This window comes from Artemia franciscana, chromosome 18 (assembly GCF_032884065.1).
Source record: "Artemia franciscana chromosome 18, ASM3288406v1, whole genome shotgun sequence".
In the NCBI taxonomy this organism is placed as follows: domain Eukaryota; kingdom Metazoa; phylum Arthropoda; class Branchiopoda; order Anostraca; family Artemiidae; genus Artemia; species Artemia franciscana.
In genome coordinates this window covers 15,430,600-15,457,974 of record NC_088880.1, presented here as the reverse complement: position 1 = coordinate 15,457,974, position 27,375 = coordinate 15,430,600, and the positions used below count along the sequence as shown (strand labels likewise).

General features: G+C 34.4%; 1 protein-coding gene across 1 annotated transcript; it reads left to right on the top strand.

Annotated features, from left to right (window-relative positions):
* Nucleotides 1-183: 183 nt before the first annotated feature.
* LOC136038670 (leucine-rich repeat-containing protein 59-like) lies at nt 184-26,509 on the top strand. Its single transcript, XM_065721942.1, has 5 exons — nt 184-340; nt 14,210-14,269; nt 18,651-18,773; nt 21,549-21,762; nt 25,658-26,509. The coding sequence occupies exons 1-5, from the start codon at nt 239-241 to the stop codon at nt 26,266-26,268; spliced, it is 1,110 nt and encodes a 369-aa protein (XP_065578014.1). The 5' UTR covers nt 184-238; the 3' UTR covers nt 26,269-26,509.
* Nucleotides 26,510-27,375: the final 866 nt, after the last annotated feature.

Genomic DNA, 27,375 nt, shown 5'->3' with positions numbered 1-27,375 from the left:
AATGTAGAAAAGCTTACATTATGGAGCCTAATAAAGTTAAAGTGTGAAAGGCAAAATTTCAGTATGAAACAAATTTACTTAAGCTTCATAGCGTAAGCCACTTAGCGTAGGTAACTTAATGGTAATGTGAAACCGATGTCAAGCCAATAAGAAAGTTTGAATATTTGTATTTATGGCCCAATTATGTCACCATAATATTGTAGAAGAAACTGCAGATTAGAATAAATTCTGTTCCAAGATGACTAGCACAAAAAAGCAAGTTGAAGTTAAGGACAAAATAGAAGGAGACATGATGGACCTTAGTTTCTTACAGCTAACTGAAGTCCCAATGAAAGATATAGTAAGTTATGTATCATAACTGTGAGATGAGGGGTGTCTGCTTGCTAAAACTGTAGCTTAGTCTAGTTTTTTTTTTGCTAGGCCTATGGGAAAGTTTGGTAAATTTACAGTTTTCAACATGATTTAGCTCGGATGAAATTGAATATATCACTTTGTTTTTTCATGCTTTTGATTATTCAATAATTGCTTCTTGGTAAAATTAACTTTTGAACCCTTAATGGGGCCCCAAAAGGTAAAAGAAATCTTTTTATAATCTTTGAAATACACATATAGAAACCTGAAGGCTAGAATTAAAGGTGGTAGTCAACTATGTCTAATTCTTAAAGGTGTACACCAAGGAGCTGTCACTTCTCCAGTGTTGTTTAACAATTTTGTTACTGGGGCTCAGGATAAGCTAAACTGTACTTTTATCTTCAAAGGAGTTGATTTTCATTAGTTATGTCTGCAGATGACTTACTAAGACTATCCTGGACTTTCCAAGGATGCTCTTTAACCTTTGAGTTTCTCCAAGTGGAGTACAAACACATTGGTAGGAGCTTTAACAACAGATAAAATAGTTGTTCTACCATTCAACTATAAAGGGAATAGAAATTCAATTAGTCTATCATGCTGAGGTTTCTTTTGCTAGCAGCCTTACTTACTTGGGCATGCCTATTTGAGTAAACCTGAAAGAAAATGTAAACCTGGAAATTAAAAATTATGCCAGTAAGATCTGGGCTGTGTTGCCTCCCTGGCTTTAAATGTTTTATATCTAAGTAAGTTCACTGTTCTCCCTTACATAATAGCCTAACAGTTCCTTATTTACTTGCCCTTGCTCCTGTTTGGTCTTTCCTTAATTGTGGCAAAAGAAAGCAAGTTCATCTCATTTACCTTAAATTTGCAATATATTTAATAGAACTTCCAACTTGGACAAGTAACTCTTTTCTGCAAAGAAAGTATCATTTGGTAAACCCAGCTGGAGTTATTGAGAAGCATATTTATGATATCACTACCAAATGCCAGGAGTCTTCCTGTCTTTGGTAATTTCTGTTTGTCCCTTGTTTGTAGTTGTCAAAGTGTCTTTTTATTTCTGTTGTCTCTTTTTTTTGTTTTTTTTTCTTTTCTTGATTTTTACTCTGTCTTTTTCTGGGAAAAATTAATTTCCTTAGTCTCTGGGTAAAATATGAACCCCCTTGAAAATTACATATAAAATCCCTTTTAAATGACATCACAGCCAACTGACACCATTTCAAGAGTTTTGTGGTTATTATAAAAAAAATTCTGCAAATTTGTTTTCAAAATAACATTTCAAGCTACTCTTAAGACTAAGGAAAATATTAATTAGGCTACTATTTCCAAATCAGCTGAAAATAACAAGGTAAATGTTTACTTTTGTTCCAAGTGCTATAAAGAACATGGCTATTACTGCATATAGCAAGATTCTGATGATTACATATTGTTTCTTTGTCATTATTAGAGAAGTGCATCCATTTTGTAGGTTTCTAAAATCCCCCTCCAACAAGAATAAAAATACACAAAGTGGGCTTGCTTGCAGGTAACATTACCTATAGAGTGAAGCGTATTAGTCCTTGAGCCCTGTGGGCAGCAGGGCAAGGTCTGTTTTCTATATTTATTTTACAAACTTTTTTTCCTTTTTTTTAGTTCTATCACCCTGTTGAATAAATATTGAATACAGACCAGGCCATACTGCCTGTAGGGCTCATGGACTAATATGCTTTGCTCTATAGGTAAAGTTACCTGTCAGCAAGCCCACTATGCATGTTTAGTTTGCCCCATGGAAGAGGAGGGTCAACCAGAAATGGATATGCTTCTGTAATAATGACAAAGAAACAATGTGTGATCATCAGATTCTTGCTATATGCAGTAATACACACTTTAGAGCACTTGGAACAAAGAAAACATTTACTAATAGCTAGATTTGCTGGCTAGACAGTTTCTCTAGAAACACATTTTTGAACTTCTTGTTGCTTTTGGTTGTTTTGAGTCCTATTAGCCCTTTGAGACCTCACAATTTAATCCCTCTCCCAATTCAATCAATGAATTAGGCAAGGCTACATAAGAGCATGAAAAAAGACATCAAGTAATATGTTTAATTTCATCCTAAAAAGTTTATAAAACTTTTTATAAAAGAGATTTACTTAATGTTTATAAATCTAGCAAGCCTGTGTATAAAACTCTCAGACTTTATGTTTTAAAAGTCAAATTTCTGAAAAAATCTACAGCACAAAGAAGGCTCAAGGAAAGCACCATAAGTCTCACACCTCTGATTAATTGTGGTTTTAAAGATTTTTTGAAAATATCTCTTAAATCTCAAAAAAATGCACTATATAGGGTAGCTTAAAGATCACTGGTATAATTTTTTCAATATCCTAGGGAAAGGGCAAAGTTGGAGTCCTGTGATTTACAGTAATTTAAGGTAAGGTATTATTTGAAAAAGTGGTTAAGTTTTGTGTATAATACCTTCAGAAACAAATCCATAGCTAAAAATGTATCTCAGAAGCATTGCCAAGCTACTATGTCTACCCTTTTCTTATTTCTAATGCCTAGAAGGTTATATAGCCTACATGATATGTCAACGTTTAGGTCTACTTAAGTTTTGACAAGAAATGTTTTACCTTAATAGAAGGTTTTCAGTGTTTTTCTTGTGGCTTTGGCTTTTTAAAATACGATTTCTATTATTTCAGTAGAATTTCAAGCCATATCAAGGCACTTAGGTGAATTGATGCATACTCATATAACTTAGTCTGGAATAAATTGTATATATCTCTTGATGCCTTTTGTATCCTCAACTGCCATTTGTAGCTGATTAAGGAATGGCAATTATTATTTTCATTAGTCTCAATTATAAAATTTTATTTTGAAAACAAATTTGCAGGCTCTTTATAAAAGTTTCCTTAGCTATATTTTCAAAACAACATTTTACTATTAAGACTAGTGAAAATAATGATTACCGTCATTAAATCAACTACAAATTGTAATTTTTTCCTTAAGTCACACAATTTTGAAATTCTGGTTACTATGGGCTATTTTGATTCCTTTTAGTCTGTTTAAGGGGTCAAAATGGAACTTGCCCTTGGAGCAATTATTGAATCTTGAAAGAGAATAAAAGAATGCATCAAATGGTGTATTTAGTATGTTCTCAGCTAGGTTGCATGAGCATTTATATATTTAGTGGCTTTTATTCTAGATTATTAATCTTTTAAACCAAAATTCTAAATATTTCTTTAACTAACTCAAAAAAGAATTGAAATAAATGTGCTGAGGATTATCACTGCCATTAGTTGTGTTTCACATAAATGCCAGCTCTACTTGTGTGACATTTATCTTTGCATCAGTATGCTCTGCGAAATGTCTGCTGCAAGTAAAATAAAATGAATCTGAACAATATATGCATGTTTTTCTCACAATTTAGAAATTTATTTCTTACAAATAACCAGTTCCAACCCATACCTTTTATCTATTGTTATCAGTTAATATGCAGCACTAAATAAATAAATAATAATAAATAAATATATTGGAAAAACCCGTCACAATTGAACAAAAGACGGATAAAAAACAAAAGAGAAGAAAACGCACATACAAAACACAACGAAACTTCTTGAAATGAAAATAATCACGAAGGAACTATAATACAACTATGTAAGAATGGCGGTCCACTGGTGGTTACTCGCTTCTACTCTATCACGGTACTTTTCAAGACACGCTTCCACCGCAGTAAATGGGTCAGGTACTGAATACCGCCTCGTTAGGTAAGAATTACTTGTTCTTAATGGCATCTCAAGTAGGAACTTGAGGTACCTGAAGAATATTCTTCTTATAGTTACTTTATTCGAATTTGTAAGTAACTTCCAGAACGGCGAAACGTAAAGAACATGGGGTAAGGCAACAGCAACAAATATTTGTGCACGCAGCGACCTATTTAGATTACGCTTGGAGGAAACCGAAGCTCCATAAGCTGACCTGATCTTCTTCTCGATGTGCTTTACAAGCAGTGCTCGTGTATGCTGAAGAGTTTCACCGATCGGCAGACCCAGGTATACAATTGACTTAGAGGGCATGACCACCTGTGACCCTAGTTGGATTTCGGGTTGAGAGGCATTCCAGTTAAATAACAGTACTTCACATTTTGTCACATTAAAACTCAACCCAATTTCATCATACTCCATCTCCAAAATTTTAAAGTTAGATTCCAAAGAAGACAAAATTCTTGAAAAGTTTAGAAGGTCATCTGCAAACCCAACTAGGGACACGTCAATGCCTTTAAAAATACAGCAAGGGGCCACTTTTGACTGGGCCGTCGATATGCTGTTGTTGAACAGATCAGGTGATGATACGGCTCCCTGTTTTATACCTTTCTTCACCACAGCAAACCTACGACTTAATTTACCTGACAGTTTAATACGGACCTTGAGCCTACTATACATGTCGTTCAAGGGTTTGACAATAGCACGGTCAACTCCGGACTTTCTCAGCTCAACCATATTCTGAGAATGGATACCCGAATCAAAAGCCCGCCGTACATCATATTCACCTATAGCTAGGCTTTCTTTCGAAATGTGGGCATCCAGTAGAACATTTGCAGCTACATGCAAGGCATGGGCACATCCTAAGCCAGCTTGGAATCCAAACTGGTGGGGAGGCACTTTACAACTAGCTTTAATGTCCGAAATTATGAGCTTTTCAAATAGCTTGCAAAACACAGATGATACAGTAATGGGTCTGTATGACGATGGTTCATGAGCAGGTTTACCCTTTTTCAAAACTGGAGTGATCACACCTAAACAGAAAATGTCCGGTACAATACCATGTGTTAGTATAATTTGGTAAGCTATTGCTAAATGCTCCGATAGAACTGGACCACCATTCAGTAGGTGTAGAGCACAGATTTGGTCGGCACCGGCGGATAATTTCTTCTTTAATTTTTGACAAAGGTGGGTTATTTTCGCACTAGAAATCACGAGGTAATTATGCTCTTTCGTCATAAGCTGATCGAGCTCTTCGCTAAACTTTTTATTTTTCACTTCATCTGGTGGGGAGAATTCAGCAGCAAAATAATCTACCCATATTTCCTCATCTATATCACTAGCATTTTGTCCCGTACTTTCTACAGGCCTGGCACGGAGCTTCCAGACCAAATTAGGGTTTTCAATGATTTTTGAAACTGTTTCCCGTTTGAGGCTACTACGATGTTTTCGTAGCTCTTTCGCGAACCGCCGTTTTGTATAAACCCGCAATTCATTGACTACCCCGCTTCTTGGCCGGTCGCACTCGTGCCAAACCCCCAGCCAGAACTTGGCAGCTGCTCTTGCCTTCACAAGCTCACTGTTAGAGGCCCATCCTTTCACTCGCGACCCACGTCGGACGCTACGTAATGGGACAGCAACCCTTTCAGCTACTCTCAAGGAGTGGCAAATTTCGTAGAAATACATGTTCAGTTGCAGGCGTATCTCGCTTTCCGTTAGGTCACAATCCCACTGTAGGAGGTGGAAAGGCACTTTAATTTTCTTCAAAATTTGTTCACAATTGAGCTGGAACTGCTCACGGACTACTTTTTTCCAATCACGTGCTGGCTCAGGCTTGGTTTTTGGAGCACACTGGGGACTGACGGCTGGTATTGCAAAAGAGAGAGGTAAATGATCCGAATAGGCACCGTCAGATCCAACCGAGACTGACTCTAGGTCCAGTTTGTAAGTTACTACATGATCAAGATTTGAGACGGTTTTTGCGGTACTGATATAGGAATAGCACTTATCCTTCTTAGCAACTTTAAATCCGCTTGGTAAGGCGTTCAGCAATAGTACAGCCCGAGGGCAGGAATGATCGTCGAGATTGCAGTTAAAGTCACCAAGAATTATAACAGGGCATGATTTCTGGACTAAACTGAGGAGGCACTTTCCGAGCTTCTGGCATGCTTTTGCAAACTTCTTTTCTGAAGCGATGTCATTGTAATTGGTTGGTAAATAAACATTTACGAAAAACACGCCATGCATTTTGGCAGCTTGGAGCCATTCATTCTGCTCGACACACACGGGGGGCCCCGAGTTAGAGCGCGTGATTATGGCTAGGCCACCAGAGGGACGACCCCGAGTCCCAGATCTTCGCGCAGGTTGAACGAGGTAATGCATATCCGAGGAAAACTTTAGAAGGTTTACACTATCATCGGTCAGAAAGTGTTCCTGTATGCAAATACAGTTATATTCTTTAGAAAGGTCAGTTAGAAGGGGGATTCTGTCCAACACTTTACCGTTCATATTCCAGCAGAATATTCGATTTTCCATTTACGTGCTAGTGTTAGGCTGGGCTTTGTTAAAGGGGCAAGCAGCATGGTAGCAAGAGTGTCTACTAGAGCCGCAGTTTAGGCATTTTTGCGGATTACTACATGGGTTGTCCTTACTAGAGCTGTGACCATCGCCACCGCAGCGCGAACACCTTTCTGGTTGCGAACAGTCAGCTGCTAAATGACCAACAGCATGGCACTAGGAGACCAAGCTTTGTTTGGTAATGGGAATTTTAAACACAAAAAAAAATCACCCCCCCCCCCCAGAAATGTGTACCTCCCATAGCCTGATTCACAAAAAAAACTTGTGTAACTTTTCTAGATTTAATTTTTTTTTTATTTACAGAAGATATAAAGGGGAAGGTAATTTTCAAACTCTAGGTGTCATTTTCTTTTCATCCTATTGGTATCCCTGGTAAGTTCTAATTAATATAAGGTTTTTGACCACAATGCTGTCATGAATTGTTCAGATTTTCTGGATGTTCTTAATCAAACAATGCTCAACAAGTAAGCTAATAATTCAGACTTTTTTTTAATACTTTAAATAAAAAAAATACTGTCAATATTACAAATGTAAGAAAAGTTTACAGGGGATTCTTCATAGAGGAGAATATCTCCAGGGGTTGAGAGAAATTTGTCATCCAAATTTTTTCAATGGACAACATTCTTTTTTGTTCTTTTTTATTTAAAACATTGAAAAAAAAAAACAACTCAAAGTGCTTTTTTTGGTTGCCATGTGTCACTTTATGATTGCCTTATAAAGTAAAATTTTAAAGAGCAATTAAATATAAAAATTAGTTTATAAATGAGTGCATAGTTAGCTCTCTATGATATCCATGTGTCTAGTCCTGCTTTTCCATTCCAAAAATGTCACCCAAATTGGGCTTTTATTGTACCATGTCGCACTTTATGACAGCCTTATTAAGTCTAGGCACATAGCATAACAATAAGATATAAGATTGATCTTTTATGAATCCTTGAAAAGCTCTCAATGATGTTCCAGTGCCTCAATAGCAACAAAGAAAAATAAGAGGACATATCACTGCTGCCCATGTAAAAAAAAGTGTTTTTTACTTATTGTTCACTCAGAGGGTGCAATGCAGTTTTGCTGTGTAAGGTTTCAACAATGGTAATTTAAAGAGTGTACTTTCTGATTTGGTAAGACATAATTTTAAATCACATGCAACTGAATGACATGATGCACAGGGCTGTTGAAATAGTGCATAGTTCAACTGCGAGATTTTGTCTCTTGTTATAGGCAGAGGAGTTGAAGGACGTGGAAGGGGGATGTGCACTTTAATATTAACGACAAAGAATACAAGCTTATGAATCTCATCCACCCGAAAGTGCTTATAGTACACTAGAGTCATCTGTATGAACTTAATCCTGACAATCTTAGTAAAAGCTGACTCCACTATTTAATTTATGTTTGTTTGATGATGTATGTGCATTGTTTTGTTTATGTATTCTATAATGTTTTTGAATTTAATCAAGTAACATCTTAGCTTAATAGTAACTTTTCTTTGTTATAACTTGAAGAAAATGTCCTATTGAAGACTTAGTGAAGGAAGGGGATAGCTTTACTTTTTTAACTGCTTAGTACACTCTTCCCTCCTTCACCCCCATTAGGTGGAAGAGTGCACATATAGTCCAAGGAGTGGGGCAGCTGGGCTGCTATGTATTATGTAAATTATTAATTCAGTATAAGTGCGCCCTTAGGCCCAGCAATGTAAGATGGCCAAACTTTTGGTTCTTTAACCAGTTCCATAAAATCCAGCTTTCTCCAACTCTCAACTTTGATGTGCTTTATTACATTATTAAAATACAATTTATATCAATTTTAGTTGGTTCTAACTGGCTAATAAAACCATAAGGGGCACAACTCTTTGCTTTCTTTCTTTGGTTCTGAACTAACTTTATTTTGTTTTATTCAACACAGGAGGAAGCCATAGGCTTATAAAACAACAAAAAGTAGAACAAGAAAAATGAAAGTAGAAAAATGTATTGAAAAGGGATTTGATTTCCATCTACGTCTCCTTATAGTAACACAGTTACAGAAAGTGAAGACAATCTTAATAGTGAAAGCAAGTCAACTATGACGAAATTAATGAACATACGTGATCCAATTAATGGTCCAACCTCAGCCATGGCTCATATTTGTGATGGCCCATTTCAGCAAAGAGACTTGATTTTCCCATAGACTAATGGGAGAAAATTTGGAACAGAATCATCAGAAATCTTGATCTGGGTGCAGAAATTTTTGGGTTAAAATTTGAAATAAATAATCTAAATTTATAATCATTTTGTTGTTTTTAAAATTTTATCCTTATTAAAATAAATTAGAGGTTGTAATTGGCAGTATGTTACTTACTTACTGTAATTAAATAAAAAAAAAACAGTTTTTTTAACTGAAAGTAAAGAGCAATATTGAAACTTTAAACAAACAGAAATTACTCCTTATATAAAAGAGGCTGTTCCCTCCTCAATGCCCCACTCTGTACGTTAAAGTTTGACTCTGTCTCTCAACTCTTTTTTTTTTAAACAATAAAAAACTTTAGCGTAAAGAGTGGGTGTTGATTAGGGACCAGCCTCTTTTATATAAGGAGTAATTTCTGTTCGTTTAAAGTTTTAATATTGCTCCTTACTTTCACTTAAAAAAAACGCGTTCTTTTTATTTAATTTCTGAACGTTTTTAAATTAAGGCATATTTTGATTTTGGCTCTCCACACATGAATAATTAAAACGAAATTTGCATATTAATTTATTTTTATGGCTAAATGGCTTTCTCACAGTTTTGATCGGACGATTTAGAGAAAAAAGAGTGGGGGAGTAGGCATAGTTACCCTCCAATTTTTTGGTTATTTAAAAAAGCAACTTGAACTTTTAATTTTTATGAACATTTTATTAGTAAAAATATACGTAACTTACAATTAAGCTTATGTAACGAACTTCTATATTTGTATGTTTTTATTACGTATATGAGGTGGTTCACCACCTCGTCAATACCTTGCTCTTTACGCTAAAGCTTAAATTTTGTCCCAATTCTTTAAGAATGACCCCTAAATCACAAAGGGCATAGAATAAATAGTTGAAATTAATAAAGTTACTTTAGCATAAAGAGCAAGGTATTAGGAGGAGCTGAACCCCTCATATGCATAACAATCACTGTTCAATTTAAGTTTTAATGCTGCTCCTTACTTTAAGTTGAAAAAACTTTTTCATATTTATCTTTCATTATTCTTTAAAAAAATGCTAAAAATCCTGTGCCCCCTTCATGGAAATTTTCTTCCCCCATGAAAAATTCCTCCATGGAAAGATCCCCCCGCATAACCCTCTCCCTTCAACCCCTCCTCAACTAAAAAAATCCCCCTGAAAGCGTCTGTGCACTTCCCAATAACCATTTCTATGTGTAAACACTGGTCAAAGTTTGTAACTTGCAGTCCCTCCCACGGGGACTGTGGAGGAGTAAGTTGTCCCCAAAGACACAGTTATTAGGTTTTTCGACTATGCTGAATAAAATGGCTATCTCAGAATTTTCGATCTGGTGACTTTGGGAAAAAAATGAATGTGGGAGGGGGCCTAGGTACCCTCCAATTTTTTTGGTCACTTAAAAAGGACACTAGAACTTTTCATTTCCGTTAGAATGAGCCCTAACACGACATTCTAGGACCAATGGATCGATACGATCACTCCTGGGAAGAAAAAAAACAAACAAATAAACACACATCTGTGATCTGTCTTGTGATAAAAAATGCAAAATTCCACATTTTTGTAGATAGATGCTTGAAAATTCTACTGTAGGGTTCTCTGATACGCTGAATCTGATGGTGTGATTTAAGATGCAATGTGTCGTTAAGATGCAATGACTTTTAAGGGATGTTTCCCCCTATTTTCTAAAATAAGGCAAATTTTCTCAGGCTCGTAACTTTTGATGGGTAAGTCTAAACTTAACGAAACTTATGTATTTAAAATCAGCATCAAAATGTGATTCTTTTGATGTGACTATTGTTATAAAAATTCCGTTTTTTAGAGTTTTGGTTTGTTACCACGAACTGTTTGATACTTACATAATATTACGTAATACTTACTGTAAGTATAAGCAAATTGAAGTTGCCGGAAATGCCACTGCTTTCCCCCAAAGAATGGCCCATGCCCATTGACTATTCAGATATGGACCCATTCTTGCCCGCCACCCCCAATAAAAATGCTGGAGTGATGCTCCCTTTGACAAGAATGTGATTAGCCAAGTATCTTCTACCCTTGCATCAACAACTGGGTGAGTAGGATTCAAAGCATCGTCTTCATTAATCACATGCAATGTTTAAAAAAAGATGAACATTTAGACAGTTTTGTTTCACTGTTAAGATACCTGTCACCACCAATATTGTGCTTTCTTTTTTAAATATTACTGAGTCAAGTTGAGTCAAATACTAGCAACAAAGCTTACACGGCTTTCAAGCTTATGAAATTCAATCATAGTAAGTATGAATTAAGACTTGCTGGAGAATCGAGTAGAGGGTTGGAATGACCAAAAGAGTGATAATTCTCAGCTAAGGATATTTGGCAAATTTTCAGAATATTGTATTTAGACCTTGACAGATATATATAAAAGGTCTGTAAAGGGTAGACATTTTATTGCTCTACAGCACTACCAAGAGCAAGACATTAAACTGAACAATTTTTTGGGGGGATTTCAGGGGGCTGTGCCTTCTTTTAATTACAGACAAGTGAATTATAAACTTTTTCCACAAAAAAAGTATTTTTCTGTTTCACTTTTTCTTTTACTTTTCCACAGACAAATGACTTATAAAGGGTCAAAAGTTACTGAAATCAAACTTAGACATGATCTATTCAAGCATAGAAGCTAATTTGCTGTGTGAAGAATCATAGCAGAATAACAAATAAATTTTGAAGTCCAAGTCAAAATATATGCCAAGATTGTTATAATGTTTACTAAAGTTTTAGGTCTGTCACCAGATTCATATGAAGAACAAGGTTCTTTAGTATATAATGGAGCTGCATCATGAACTATTTGTTTGCTCTTGATTATGTTATGTCTTGATTATGCTCTTGATTATGTTTCTAGTCTGATATTGCATCAAGAGAGCTTTGTAGGGATGTAATGTCTTCAATTGAATTAATTTGCTGATACAATTTAACATTGCCTACAAGTATTTTGATCTTAGGACACTAGACTACAGAAGGTAAACATTAATGAATGGACACAATAATACTGGACCAAAACAATTCGTTTATGGAGCACCATCTAATAATTGAATCAATAATACTATATTTAAGAGTTGAAATCAATTTGAAGGCAACAAGAACCCCTGTCATGCTATTTTTAGGTATCTGCCTACCCACCCTTAATCCCAAAAGACATCCAACTGAAATTTTTGAGATTTTGCATTGTTCCTACAAGATGGTTAGTAATCCAAGAGACAGTTCAATGGCCTGCATAATACATTAAATCAATTCAACATTGATAGGTTAATTGGAATGTTATCAAAGGCTTTCAGCAAGTCATATATACATATATATATATATATATATATATATATATATATATATATATTTATATATATATATATATATATATATATATATATATATATATATATATATGTATGTATACATACATATATGCATGTATGTATGCATGTATGCATACATACATGCATACAACACTTGACTGGGTAGAGAATTTAAAGTGCCGAAACCCTATAGACAAGTGTATTCTCCTGATGAGCCCTTGTGTTTGGTTGTTGCCTCTGAATTATTTGTCTTTACTGTTTTTATTGTTTGGTAAATGACGACTTATACTTATTGACGACATGACTGCCTGTCCATGGATTATTCTTTATGGTTGATTGTGTATGGCTATGCTGTTTGACCTGTGTGATTATATGGATGAGTAAGCTTAAGGCCTCATTTAAGTGCTGGTCTATATTAATCACTAATTTAGGAAAACAGTCTTCCTTTTCTCCTTCTGTTTTTTTTTTTTTTTTTTTTTTTTTTTTTTTTTTTTTTTTTTTTTTTAATGTGTTTGTGCTATTGCATTGGTGATTTCTCTTTTTGCTATATATATATATATATATATATATATATATATATATATATATATATATATATATATATATATATATATATATATATATATATATATATATATATATATATATATATATATATATATATATACATACATACATACATACATACATACATACATACATGCATACATAAATACATACATACATGCATACATAAATACATACCATCCATGCATACATAAATACATACCATCAATCTTTAATCCTTTCTATAATAGTAGGGGAGGGTAAAAAATCTAGGACCCCCTCTCCCCAATGAATGCCACTGTTACCCTAGAGAAAGTAGACACACTAGAAAATGCTCTGTAAATTGAAAAATCTAATTTGCATTCATTCCTGAATAATGGGTTTGGTATTTTTCACAACTTGTGAGCAGTAACAAACAGGATATCATCTTTCTAAATTACCCGAAGTACACTTTAAGGTAATAATATTTGCAAAGCTGTCAATTTTTGGGGCAAACAACTTATTTGTAAAGCCTAATTATTTATTTGTAAATTTGTCAATGATTTGAAGACTTTCATGAGGTGAAATCAAGATTATATAAGGGAATTTGGTGACTGTGCGACTAATATTTGAACTAAGCTGACTATAATCAGGAAGATTAAAAGCAGAGATTAGCATTTTGTTAAAAAGGTGCTGTGTATTAACAACCTTGCAGCTGGATCATTGAAAGAAAAATGAGAAGGAGAATGCGAATTCGGAAATTGAAGAGGGAATCCAGTTCTATTAGTTGACTTAGGAAATACCTGAATAATGAGGTATTTCCAAGATTGTGGCAAGAAAGGGCAGTTCGTGACTACAAAATAATTTTAGACTTGTGGGTAATCCTTGATGGGTTTTTTAATTTCCCAATCCCATCATTGTTGAAGTTCCTGATTGTAAACATGCCTTCACATAAAAAGAACTCTCCATCCTCACAAAGATAAAAAAAAGAAAGGCGTCACATGGATTTTCGGGGAGGGGGGACGTTGCCGACAAATATATCAAATCCATTCCAAATGACACAAAATGCCATGTTATGTTTTTTTTTCTAGGAAATGAATAACATTGAAAGCAACAGCACTGCAAAAATAAACAGTCAAAATATTCAGTTGAATCACTAATGCCTAATCTAGAATGCACCCACTACATTTTGGATTCAGTTAATTTCTGGGGTAGACAGATGTAACAACTATATTTTTGGAGTTTCTATCATTGTTCTGATGTTATTTTTGAAATTGTTTTTGTGTATTTCTTTGGTTTTCGTAGTTTTATTTTATTCTTGATTGTCTTCAAAGTTTAGCTTTTTTGTGTGTTGTATTCTTCTTTGCTTGCAATAACCACACCTTGCTGTTTTCACAGATGAAGTATCCATATTTTCCCAATTTTCTGTTTCCTGGCTGTCGTTTCCTTTTCACATTTTCTGAAGTTCAAAAATATTCGTTATTACAAGTACCTTTATATTATTCACAAAGCATTCACTTTTTTTTCTTTTCAGGCCTCATACAAAAAAGTGAGGGAACTTGACATTTCTACCAACAGATTAGTTCGTCTACCAGTAAGTCTTTTTCTTGGCTGTCAATGATATCTTGTGAAATTTACCAGTAATATACATTTCTTTATCAATTTTCATTTTTTCAAATACACATATTTTTGTATTTAAAAGTAAAAGTTTTAAGATTTATTTTTATTCAAAGAAATAAAAGCTGTATGTCATCCTGGATTAAAATTAGATAATGGTTGTTTTGGAAAGAAATAGTCTTTTAAAGAGTAGTCCATTATTATATAGTGAGAGGAGACTGAACCTAAAACTTTAGGAATGTAAGTGAATGCTTGGCTATTCACTTTTCACTATGGGTTTGAAAAGGGTAATTTTACAGTCATGAATTCAATGAAGACTTGCTATTCTGAGAAGGTAGAATTATCAAATATTTGTTTTATGAAAAGTTGGCCTAAAACCATCTCACAGATTGAATTGTTAAATAACTCCTTTTTAGACTACTGTTTGTCACTGTCGTCATTCCAAAGAAGCATTCAATTTCTGATAATAGACAATATTAATAATTGACATCAGAATACTGCTTCTGCCTTGTCTATCTGAGTAAAATATCGTGTTGTTTTGATTAAGGCCTGACCAATACAAATTTTCGGGGTCTGATACCGATATATCAATATCGTACCGACGCGATACCTATATAATTTGCCTATAAATTCCCCTCTGGAAACAATTATTGTCTGATCAACAGCTTCTGAGCACACTAACGAAATAGTGGATATTTGTACAGGTGACAAAAAAGAAATGAAAAATTAAATCAAGGAAAGACAAATTTTTAGATGACACTGGTGCTTAGACACAGTAAAACTATTTATGCCGGTTAAGTTCCATAAACACAAATATAAGAAAATATGATTGCAAGAAGTGTGATGTATTTATTGAAGTTGATTCATGCTAGCGAATCCATGCTAAGCATACTGGTTGCAGGGGTGCAGCTAGGGTTTTAAGTCTGGAGGAGGGATTTAAGGAATGTGTTGATCAAATCGCCCAGTATGCTATCAAATGTGGACACATAAGCTAAATTTCCAAGGTAAATAGTTAAGTTTTCCGAGGTGTCGGTGCTGCATGCCGACGCCTTAAATCTCACATCCCCTTCCCACCTTACGACACCCCTCCCCCTCAGCTGTGCTCCTAATTTGATTTATTGACAACAAATATACTTTGATTTCTTTTTAATTTAAATCACCTCTGCTGCTTTCTCCACCATGGTCAGACTTAGCTGTTGGCTCCACCTCCAAGGACTGGACAAGCAAAAATTACATGAGAAAATCTGGCGCCATCTTTTGTATAAGTTGGAAATAAAAAAAAAATAAACCGTTTGCCTATATTTTTTTCCGATATTCAATAACGACACTGACCCCCATATCAGCCGACCAATTTATCGGCAGGACCCTAGTTTTGAAGCTCTTTGTTGAAGTTTGTCTGAAAGGTGTTAGTGATGAATGCAATGACTGTTTTATTTGTTTAGCAATCATATTTTTGACTAAATAAAATGTTAAAAAATTGACCTGCATTTGCTTAGAGGCATATCAGGTTTTATATCTTCACAGATGTGAAATAATGGCTTAGGTAATGGAAGGATTGCAAACAATTAAATTCGTGATGTATAGCGTGATATAGTGAAAAGTGCCAAGTAGCATGGCTACTATGTAGCCCCATTATCTGTACACCGGCCTGTCAGATGGGCAATTTACTGGATTAAATATAGAGGTTCATCTTTTTCATTTGGAAGGCCTCTTTTTTTTTTATTCTAAGGGAGGAAAAGATTCCTGGGACAGGTGATTAATTAAAGCATAACTTTGGAAACCTTCAGGATTGATATGAAGTGCTGCATCACAGAGCAAATGTGACCTACAAATTGTCTTGCTAATCTTTTTATATGTTCAATTTCTTAGCTTGTACTACAAATTAATCTTTAACAGGACAGTTGAAGATTTTCAGCAATATTTTGAAAAAAGGTTTGAAGTGATTCTCCTGTTTTTTTTTCTATACCAAAGCGCTTTTGGGTATTGTTAATGAAGCTTAGAGTTCCTTGGAGATCATAATAAGCTCATTGGCTGGGTAGAAAATTTAGTTTTTCCTACTACTGTAAGCTCATTTTGGTATCAAGTAGCTTCAGGCCAATGCTGTGGCATATGTTCCTGCTCTAAGTCCCCTTGTGCAAAACTACTTTAGCCATCTCCCTATAAATTCTTTATGATTTGAGGCACTTTCTGTATCGTCCTATGGCGGTAGAGTGGGTCTGATCTCAGCTTAGTAATACGGGACCCAGAGTTCGAACCCAGCAGTAGAAAAACACTGCTGGGCCGACGCTAGACCTAAGTAGTTAAGAAGCGTCGTTAATTCGATACAACCCAATAATTTACGTATTTTTTTCTAGACTACCCTAGGCTGTCTATCTAGCTTGTCTTGATGACCATTTAATAAAAATTCTAGTGGCGGGTTCTTTATTATTCTGACCATGTCTCAGCTCTCTTCTATGCTTTACCTTGCTCCTCCAGATTAGACACTCATAATCCTTTCTAATGATCATAGGGTCTCTGTAATGAAGAAAAAAATGGCGTTCGTGAAGCATGCCAATATAGCAGTGTAGATGGGCTTGAAACTTTGTACATTATATGCAAAATTGGTCTCACAGATTATTGGTTTTTGGTAGTACGAATGAGCTAAATGGCATGGGAGGCATCAAAGTAAATTTTTCCGCTAGAAATTTTCAACACGACTTATAATTTGTGTCAATAGTTAGTTGTTTTATCATTGAGATTATGGCAAAACTACCTTTAGTCGGGAATTATAAAGACCAGTGTAAGTCCTCTCACCAACCACTCTTTTTTAAACCCCTAGAGAAAAGGGTATCAGTGCTGGATCAAGACCCAAGTCCACAGGCTGATGACATTTTGAGTTTCTGAAGAAATTTTACTTATGAAAAATTACTGTTTAAAAAAAATATGAGTATGTCAAGCCTGGGACTCCCTTGGTTGGAGCCTGGTTAGTTTGCCTAAGTAACAGCCTTGCTTATATTGAAATATTGACTCACTACTTGAACTTTCTGCAAGACCAGGTTTTTTTCGCCTCACGTTTGTATAAGAATTGACAGAAGGGATATATATATATATATATATATATATATATATATATATATATATATATATATATATATATATATATATATATATATATATATATATATATATATATATATATATATATATATATATATATATATATATATATATATATATATATATATATATATATATATATATATATATATATATATATATATATATATATATATATATATATATATATATATATATATATATATATAAATAAATATGCTAGCAGGATTTTTTTTGGGGGAGGAGGGTGGGGAGGATAAATATTGGATTTTATAAGTATTACAGGAACTTTCAAGACAAGTTTTATAAAAATCATGGTATTCTGGAGGGACTGTCTCCCCCATGCTTGTTTGCCTGGTTGCACCAGCAAACATGTCTCAAAGTTCCAGGAAACGGTTTGTTTTTATAATGGGCGCTAAACCCCAAATAGTTATGCCTAGCAGATATGCAGGTTGTGCGGTTTACGCTCCTTGAGCAAGTTTTTGGTGTTATTTTTCCGAGATTCTCTACAGCAAAACGAATATTTTGCTATCACTCGATTTCTAAGATTCAGTTTTATATATCTATAAAAATAAATTTTAAAAATTTATTTATCATTTTCTTCTGATGGAAGAATGCATTGATAAATTGGTCGAAAATTGTTAATAAAAGGACCAATTTCCTATTTTTCAACCAACTTTAATTTTTCAACCTCCAAGAGAACTTCTCCGCATTATCGTGATTCAGTCTAGCTAGGTCGGACATGTCCGACACTAATGACTCAAATGATACAATTCTCTTGTTTTCTCGGTGCAATTAATATCTGTAGCCTCATCACAAAATTCCATCATTCACAGGTAATATGAATCCTAAGCTAAATTTTGGATAATTTTAATCGTTTGACGAATTAGTTCATGAATTTTGTTCTGAATTCCAGTTTTCTTTTATTTTTAAAAGGGAGCATTGGCAGGTTAGCCTAATAAAAAAATCAATGTCAAAGACTAGGGTAAGATTTTACAGGTTTTTTTTTCTGTAAAAAAGTTCCCTCAGTAGAACTGATTTTGGGACCATTGCATTAAGTTGAGGATGTCATTTGGTTGAAGCCAAATATTGATTTAAGCAAAGCAGTTGAACATTTGTTCTTACTTTCACATCACTTTCTTTTCTTCAATGTGAGTAAAGCCTTGTTGATTCCTTCTTCTTTTCAAGAATTGAACCTAAAATTGTTCCATTCCACTGTTAAGAATCCATATGCCTGTCTCAATAATCTTTTTCATTTTTAGCCTGCAATGATGACTTTGACCCACCTTGTGAAGATTGATCTGAGTAAAAATCAGTTGAAAGAGCTGCCAGAAAACTTTGGTGATTTGAAAAAACTGAAACATTTGGACCTATTTAGTAATCAGGTACTTATTTCCTTACCTAGGTTTGATTCGAATTACTCTTCATTCTAACGAATCACGCTTGCTACTTTAATCATCATCTATTGGCAACTTATTGTGTAGTGATAAAAACCTCTTCCAATGTTATTTGACATGCTCTTTTCCAACAAATGTTTATTAGCTAGTGTTAAAAGCAAAGTTTAGACAGTAGACGATATAAACATTACCCCAGACGAATATAAGCTACTGAGAAGCCAAGTCAATTATTCAACTTTTTGGCTTTTAGGTATAGCGTCAAAGCACCACTTGTAGCTTTAACTTTGTGTCTTATAGAAATAGTAATGATCAGAAAAAAGAAATCACCACAAAATACTAAATACTTTGTTTAGATCCTAGTTCACTATCTTCAGTGTGCTTAGGTACTTTGCTCATATTTGAGTGCAACCAACTGCCCAATAAAGATCAAACAAATCTGCTTCCAGGTTGCTGGTGTGCTAAGAATAAACCAAGAGATCTTTCTGCATTTTCTTCTTATTTCCTTCAGTTAATCAGCTTTGCAGCATGGGCATTCGTATTTAAGAAGAAAAAAAATTTAGCATGTATTAATCCAAGCTTATTTGTAACTACTTTTTTTTTATAAAGATAATTCGATTTTTGTAGACATTAGTAATATTAGCCTCTGGGAACAAATGATTGTAAAGTAAAGATGTAAGCTAAATTGAAAATGTTATAAATACTTACATAAATATCTACATTTTCAATAAACTATTAGATCCCATCGTAGGACCTTTTTTATGCTTAGTTCTTGTGGGACATTTAGATCTAAACTAAGGAAAACGTATTTAAAATGTCTTCTTTGTCATCAGTTGTTTTGCTTTTATCAGGCCCTGAGGCTCATTGCTTTCAATCCAAATATATTCCTCCATATTAAGGGATATTATGTGGTAAGTTTTCGCTTTTGATATTGACCTGAAGGACCTCACCCGAGAAGTTAGAAAATCTAAGTCTATAAATATACTTTTGGTGCTTAATCCAAACCCTTCTTAAAAGTTTGTGGGCACCCATCTAAGACCGTGAAAAAATAGTCAAGTCTCAAAATCATCAACTGTGTCAAAAAAGGTGAAAAACAATTGTCTATGCTGACAGTCCATTTTATATGGACTGCGTCCATAAGGACATTTTAAGGACTGCATTTAAGGACAAATGCGCCACTGCTTTGCAGTATCGATGTGAAAATGGGAGTCTGTAAACAATGTCGTGCTGTATCGTGCTGTCCTATTTAGCCCAAAACTGTCGTTTTGGAGCAAAAATGGACAGAAATCCGTGATTTGTCTTAGCAAGATATCTAATATTTCTTAAAACGAGCAGTAAAACCTTCAATTTTTGTTCATATAAATATGCATTCAATAGTTATCCTTCTCAGGAAAAACAAGAAAGTTTATGCTTTGTTTGATAAGGCTGAAACCCTTGTTCTCGGATTTATTGACACAATTCTCACCAAATAAACTTTCATTTTTATAGTGTACGTTGCCATTGCCATAGGTTGCTCTTTAATTATTATTCATTGCCTTGAAACGCCTGATAATCTCATGCCAAAACTCGAAGAAATCAACTATTTGATCTGGAAAGTAATAAAATACCCTATAATATAGCCGAAGAGCTCAATTTTTCCGACCTGTGTGATAAAACACAAGATAATCTTTTTTTTTTGGAAAATAGTATGTGCAGTTAATGTCCCGAAATTCAATCTGGACGTTCAAAACGACAGTCTCTTAATGAACTCAGTTTTGGTATCCAAATTACACTGAAAGAAGCAAATCTTTTTCGTACTACTTATCTTTTATTGTAGTATGGCTGATTGTTATTGCTCTTAACCCCCCTCCCCCCAAAAGAAAAGTGTACACAAAAACTTTTTAGAGTTTTTATTACCATGGAACCACTGAGGAATGACGTGAAAGTGTTGTCTTTTAGCAAAATAATTTCATATACCTCCAGTATGATCTTCTTTTCTGTCTGAAACTAGCTATAGAGGCTGCAACTTATTTATTAGTCTCAATTTGCTCGGCAGCGTCACTGGTTTTACAATCGCCATGGTTAATCTGTAACAATCGATAACTTTATTTAAAAAAATTTGAAGTCAATAAAACAGGATCATTATGTCCATCTTGTCATAAGTTGCAAAATTGGGGTCCTAAAACTTTGCAAATACTAATGTTTGTAAGTAAATAGTCTAAGCAAAATTGCTGATTTTCTGTCTTTTCGTCATTAGAAAAAAGAATCGACGTTTCGTAAATCAGTGTCATAAAATATATATGTACTGCAGTGTGCTCAATTATCCACAATGAAAAAACCCATTGGAATAAAAACAAAAAAGTGTAAAGAATACGCACAAATTCAAAAGGTAAGTTTCTTAAATTCAATCTGAAAACAAAAAAAAAGAAAAAACTATGAAATATCAAAAAAAAAACTCAAGAAACTTAAAAACTCAGTCAAGTAAAAATAATTCTGAAAGATAAAAAACAACTTCCTTCTCTTGTTCCCTACTCTAGTTGATTTTTAGACTTAATCCATTCTGACAGGCATGACTTTCTTTTGAATATATTATACCTATTATATATATATATATATATATATATATATATATATATATATATATATATATATATATATATATATATATATATAATATATATATATATATATATATATATATATATATATATATATATATATATATATATATATATATATATATATATATATATATATAAATACATCTAATTTGAGATGCCATTTCAGCTGAAGCAGTTACCCCTGTCCTTCTGTGAATTGCGTGAACTGAAGTTTTTGGACTTGAAAGATAATCCTCTTGTGCCAGTACTGGGAGAAGCTGCTGGGGATTGCGTGGATGCCAAGTCCTGTCAATTAGCGGCTAAAAAGGTAGTAAATCTGATGTCAACACTGAAAGAAGAAGTAGAAAAGCGACTGAGAAAGGAAAAGGAAAAAATGGAAAGTAGGTCCATATTGTCGTCAGTATTCTTGTAGGCCTAAGAAAAATCAAACAGGTTCAATGCTGTATAATTCGAGCTTTTTTGACTGTTGACAAATCAAAGACATCATGCTCGTTCTCCCAGTTTTAAGTTTTGATCTAATCCTTTCCGAGTTGATTGATCAATGTCAGACCCTTCCCCCTTCTAACCTCCCAGAGGTATTTTTCATTTCAATTTAAATATTGACCTGCGTTTTTCATATACTCAAGTAACGCGAGGTGGCTTTGCTCATATCCCGTCTTTTCTTTTTTTTTCTTTTTTTTATTAGTAGTAATAGTAATTTATTATCCAAAAAAATAACAGAGACAAAATCAATCGGTAGAACACCAAAAGCGTCGCTTGCGAGGGTGTGCAAAAAAGAAAAAAAAATGGAAGAGAAAAAAAAATAATAAAAACAAAGAAAAAACAATAAGTTAATCTATAACAAGCAGAAGGGCGAAACCCGTGTACCGAAAAAAAAAATTACATAAATAATTCATACATAATAAAACAGCATAATATCATGATCCCGACGAAAAAAAAAAAAAAACAATAAACAATTATTGTCAAATTTAATTCCATCAATCTCAGTCTGTTTTGAAGGTATACTTACCAAGCAACCCCACACGCAACTCAGGTTTAAGATAGCTCCATGGGACGGGAATTGCAAGTTCTAGAGCCTTTTTCAGGTAGCAAAAGAGATGGTGCTACAGAAAAGTAGTTGCTTACACGTTGCTCCAAGTTGTTGCTTACACGATTCTAGTACGGTGATGTCGTCAGCTAAGTCTATATCGCTCAGGCATACTTCAAGATTCTGGTGGACCCAGTCTTTATTGGTGCTTCACACTACTTTATCAATTACAATTGCAAAAGAGTAGTGGTGACAAGACACAGCCTCGTTTATGCGGAAGTTTATGAACTGTCTTTATAGAGAGTAATGATCAGCAAAACTATCTTTTCGGGTGGGCCGTAATGCCTTAAGATATTCCACAGCCTCTAACGGTCCACTAAGTCAAATTCCTTTTCGAAATCGATGTGAGCTCATCCTCGGCAGTAAAATTTGTGACAGCAATTTACTGAGTATAAAAACAAGGCAGATTCTGCACCAGTTGCCTGGGAGGGTTGTGTCCCCCTTTCTTGAAGACCCTCTCAAGGCTACTGTATTTTCAATCAGATCGTACTTTTAACTGTCGCCAGATTACCAGATTGCAGCGAGAACAATCGCTTTTATCATTTCCGCGGAAGTTTGGTCTTCGTGGGGTGATTTCCCATTTTTCACCTTTTTTGCTCTTAACATTTAATTTTAACATTTAATATTTAGATAATATTAGTGTTAACATTTAAGGAAAACAAAGTTGTTGCTGGAATCTGTGGGGGTTTGCCTGGTGTATGTCTGTTCAACAGCTTTTCAAAGTGGCTAGCCCAGACTTCGTTCCCTGTTGTCATCACTTCGTTCCTCAGTCATCAGGATGCCCAAGGGATCTTTTACAAGTCCACGTTGAATAGAGGAATTCTTGCCAATTATCTCATTGGAGATTTTATAGACAGGTCTGGAGTCATCTTTCTTCGCTGCTTCTTCCGCCCCCGCTACTTTCCGCTCTGTCAAATTTCTCTGGTCATTTCTGACACTCTTTTTCACTGGCTCGTCCGTGGCTCTATATTCTTCATATCTGATGATCTGGCGGTCGGGGACTTGTCTTGGGAAAAGTAATGCTTTTTTTTCTTTTCTCTATGTGGTCTCATGCTTGGTCAGACAGCCACTAGTCCTTTCGACTCGTGGGGTAGCTAGTGGTGGATTTCTTGGCATCCTGAAAGTAGAATCTTACGTTTTTCCTGGTTTGTTCAAAGTATTGCTTCAATTATCTCGCTCGCAGTTTCTCTGAGTCGAAGATTGGATTTGAGGGAGCCTTTTTAGCGTTTTGCTTCCTTATAATTTGAGGCAGACTTTTTTTGCCGTCAGGTTGTGGTCTGAGCCAACGTGAGCTGCTCTGTAGCTTCTTATATCATGCAGACTTGATCTCCACTTCTTGCTCCAAAGATAGTGGTCAATCTGATTTCAGGTATGGCCATCGGGGGATGTTCATGAGTAATTTGTTATCTTTATTTTTGATGCGATTATTTTTTTTCCTTGTTATCTAGGTTTCAATCATTCATTGGCAGTTATTCCTGTTCGTTTAGAGTTTGAACTATTATATGACCTTATTTTCTCTCGTCTTAAGTTTTAATTCGGTGCTTTGCTTTCCTTTGAAAAGCTTCTTTTTTCATGAAAAGTTTTTTTTTTTTTTATAGATGAATCAGTCATTTTGAAATGTGGTTGCAAGAGGTTACACATTCTTTGCTTATATAAATTAGTCCTTATTTTCCTCTTATGGTCTATTTTTTTATTCAGTACCTCCTGCGATAGATTCTATCTGATTTTCAGAATCAGAGCAATGCCTTCTGTAAATATTAAACAGCAGTCGCGCTACCCATGCTAAAATGTAATTTTCGTTGGTTTTGAAGATGGGGAACTGCAAACATCCACTTCCGGGCTTCAGACCATGATCCGGCAACTAGCTATCTCAAAATTTGCATTTTGCTCTATTTGAGTCAAACTCAATGTTTTGCAGCTAAGATGGCACTTTGCTGTGACATGATCTATTTTTTTTTTTTTTTTACCTAATAGGGTATCTAGATATTTCGTTTCCTTTCAAATGAGCCCTCTGCCAATATTTTACAAACGTTTGTTCGATGCAATGACCCTGGGGGAAGTGAAAGAAAAAAAGAAAACATACGAACGCTAGCCATATGAAAAGATGTGATTTTCCTTACTGTTCTAAGCGGGGAATTTTATACATCCATCTTTTGACAATGGTGTTGTAACGGGGATACTTTTTATTTCAAGTTGAATCTCGTGATATAATACCGTTTTCAAAATAGTGTGACATGGACAATATATGTCACCTTACAGTTTCTTTAAAAAACATTTTTTTAATTTCGACTAGTGCCGGCACTAATTCGATCTATTCGAGATTATACCTATTGCTCCAACCATAAGTTCTTCAAAAGTTTTTTTTTAGTATCGTTTGTATCGTTTTTTTTAGCGAATTTTTCATATAAAGTAGAAAAATATAATCGATGTCCATGTTAACATTTAATTAATGACCAAACAAACAGTTATTAAATCAATAATAAACTACTTGAAAACTCATTCTTGATTCTGATTTTACTGCATCAGTCACCTGAAAAAAAAACGTTCATTGGTCTTAGATGTTTTGCTTACATCCTCGAATATGGGAAAAGAGAGATGTTACATAAGGGCTCCAGCTCTTACCAAAAGGGTTTTGCCAGTTCTTAAGAAAAATATACGTACTAGAAACCTGGTTTCCTAAGCACCACGATCTTTCTTTAGTTTTACCGATATAACTGAAATGGTCAATCTTGGTCAGTAAAACTGTCATAAAAAATGACCATCCCATTGGCAAAATTTATTCCCCCCCCCCTTCTGTGTCTTTTTGACGAGTGATGTCCCCTAGTGTATTTATGCCTGAACCTCGTCAAGTTCAGTTCCTTACAAAAATATTTAATTCTTTAATTGTGAAAGTTTCTGAGATTTTTCTCTACTAAACTTTATTTTATTTTACCTTTTTGCAATTCTGTGTGTGAGTATTTAAGAATCGATCAAGCGCTTTGATGATAAAATCTAGCAAATTTAAAAGTGATTTTAGCCAGATTGGCTCTTCAAAGGCATTTTGTCAGGGGAAAAAAAATATTTGGGGAAAATTTCAGTTTCAGCCCTTAGCCTAAAACAGGACGGGCATGGCGATCAAATAAGCGAAAGTGATGATTTTTTTTCCTTTTTGAAAACACAAAGTGTCTATGATAATTTTTATTTTCAAGGGCAGGAAAGAGAGGAACAGGAAGCAGAAATGCGACTGCTAGAGCAAAAACGACGAGAGAAAAAAGCTGAAAAAGAACGCCGACGAAATCAAGCCAAATGGAACAGACCTAATGAACCTACTGCTTCAGGCTTTGAAGATTCAGGATTTCAGGAGCCTCCGGTCACTGATAATTCGGAATCACTAAATAGGGTACAACCTAGAACCCCTACAATTTTGAGCAGATTTACTCCATCTATGCATCGAATAGTAGCTACTTCATTAGTTATTTTTACTGCAGTCACAATAGCGAGGTGGAACGGGCCAATGACCACTGAAAACGCTTTTAAGAATGTAAAAAAAAATTATGAAGCAGTAAGAGATGTTATATTCACTTTAAAGGGCTATAGTGATGGTTTATATGCTTTTATGTCAAAAATGGTCATGGATCTTGCCAAAAAATGGGAGCTGGATGGTGCTATTTCAAAAGCGCAAAGTGTTTGGGGATTGATCTCTGGTAAGATGTATGACCTATTGAACAGTGGATATCAGGCAACGCTACAGGGGTTTAATCTGTGTTGGAAACAAGGAAGTGAAATCCTTTCACGTGCCATAGAATATTACAGACATTAGGTGGGTTATGTAAGTGTCTCTTAATTTTGACTCGCTCTTTTGTTTTTGACAAATATGCTGTGGAAAATTCTAATTTATTTCTTTGGTGTGTGTTGGGGGGGAGGTGGGTGTACAAAGTGATATATGTGGTGCGAAGAAAGGAATCTTTGGTTTGTCTTATGTTTTGGTTTTATAAATTTGCAACTTGATTTTTCCATATTTATTTCAAATGTATGTACCTTCATTAAATCCCTTGCTTGAATTCTCATTAGAACTTGGTAATAACAGGAGTATGTACTAAATTATTAGAAGAGCATTGTCTTGTTAATTCTGCTTAATGCTTGGAGAAATTGCCAAGAAAATTTATTTGTAAGAAATATTTTGACTAGAAATCTTTTTTTTTACTGTCTTAATATTTTTTCAACTAAGAACTAATCAGGTTTAAAGACTGAGATATTGTGAGACTGAGATATTGTCTTTTTACAAATTATCTTTCCTTGTCTCTCTTGATTTGTTGCCTGGCAATAATTACCCGAAACATTTGTTAACCCGGTTTAAAGCATACAAAGAATCATAGAAATTGGGATGGAGTTGCTTTAAGAAATTTAAGGAGTAGCCCTGCGAGAATCTTCAACAACATTGTAAACGACGCCTCAGATTTAGACATGAGAATAAACCCTTTTAAATCCACGAATATGCCAATGTCCTCTTATATCTCCGCCACTTTTAGGTAATCCTATTTTAGTGTTTCTGCGTCCCACTTGAAATTACTTGACAAAAGTTCTTCGAATTTAAAACATGATATCCATGCCAAAATATCATCCATAATGCTGATGTGTTTGTTTGTCCCTCCAATAATTATTTGACGTGCCAGTGTCTGCGTAATTCATACTAGAAAAAGGATTAGGCTAAAAAACTTTTTTTTTTAAATAGTGCTGTGTAATTTTCATTCATGAATATAATTATTATATAAGCGATGTGGTCACGTGCAATAAAATCATATGTGTGTATATATATACACACATTACACACATATGATATATATATATATATATATATATATATATATATATATATATATATATATATATATATATATATATATATATATATATATATAGTGCCGGG

Bases quoted from the DNA above. Each gene is read 5' to 3' on its own strand.
- LOC136038670 (XM_065721942.1), top strand. From the start codon at position 239: ATGACTAGCACAAAAAAGCAAGTTGAAGTTAAGGACAAAATAGAAGGA. The intron at 14,270-18,650 runs GTAAGTCTTTTT...TTTCATTTTTAG, and splicing joins ACAGATTAGTTCGTCTACCA to CCTGCAATGATGACTTTGAC. The intron at 21,763-25,657 runs GTAGGTCCATAT...TTTATTTTCAAG, and splicing joins GGAAAAGGAAAAAATGGAAA to GGCAGGAAAGAGAGGAACAG.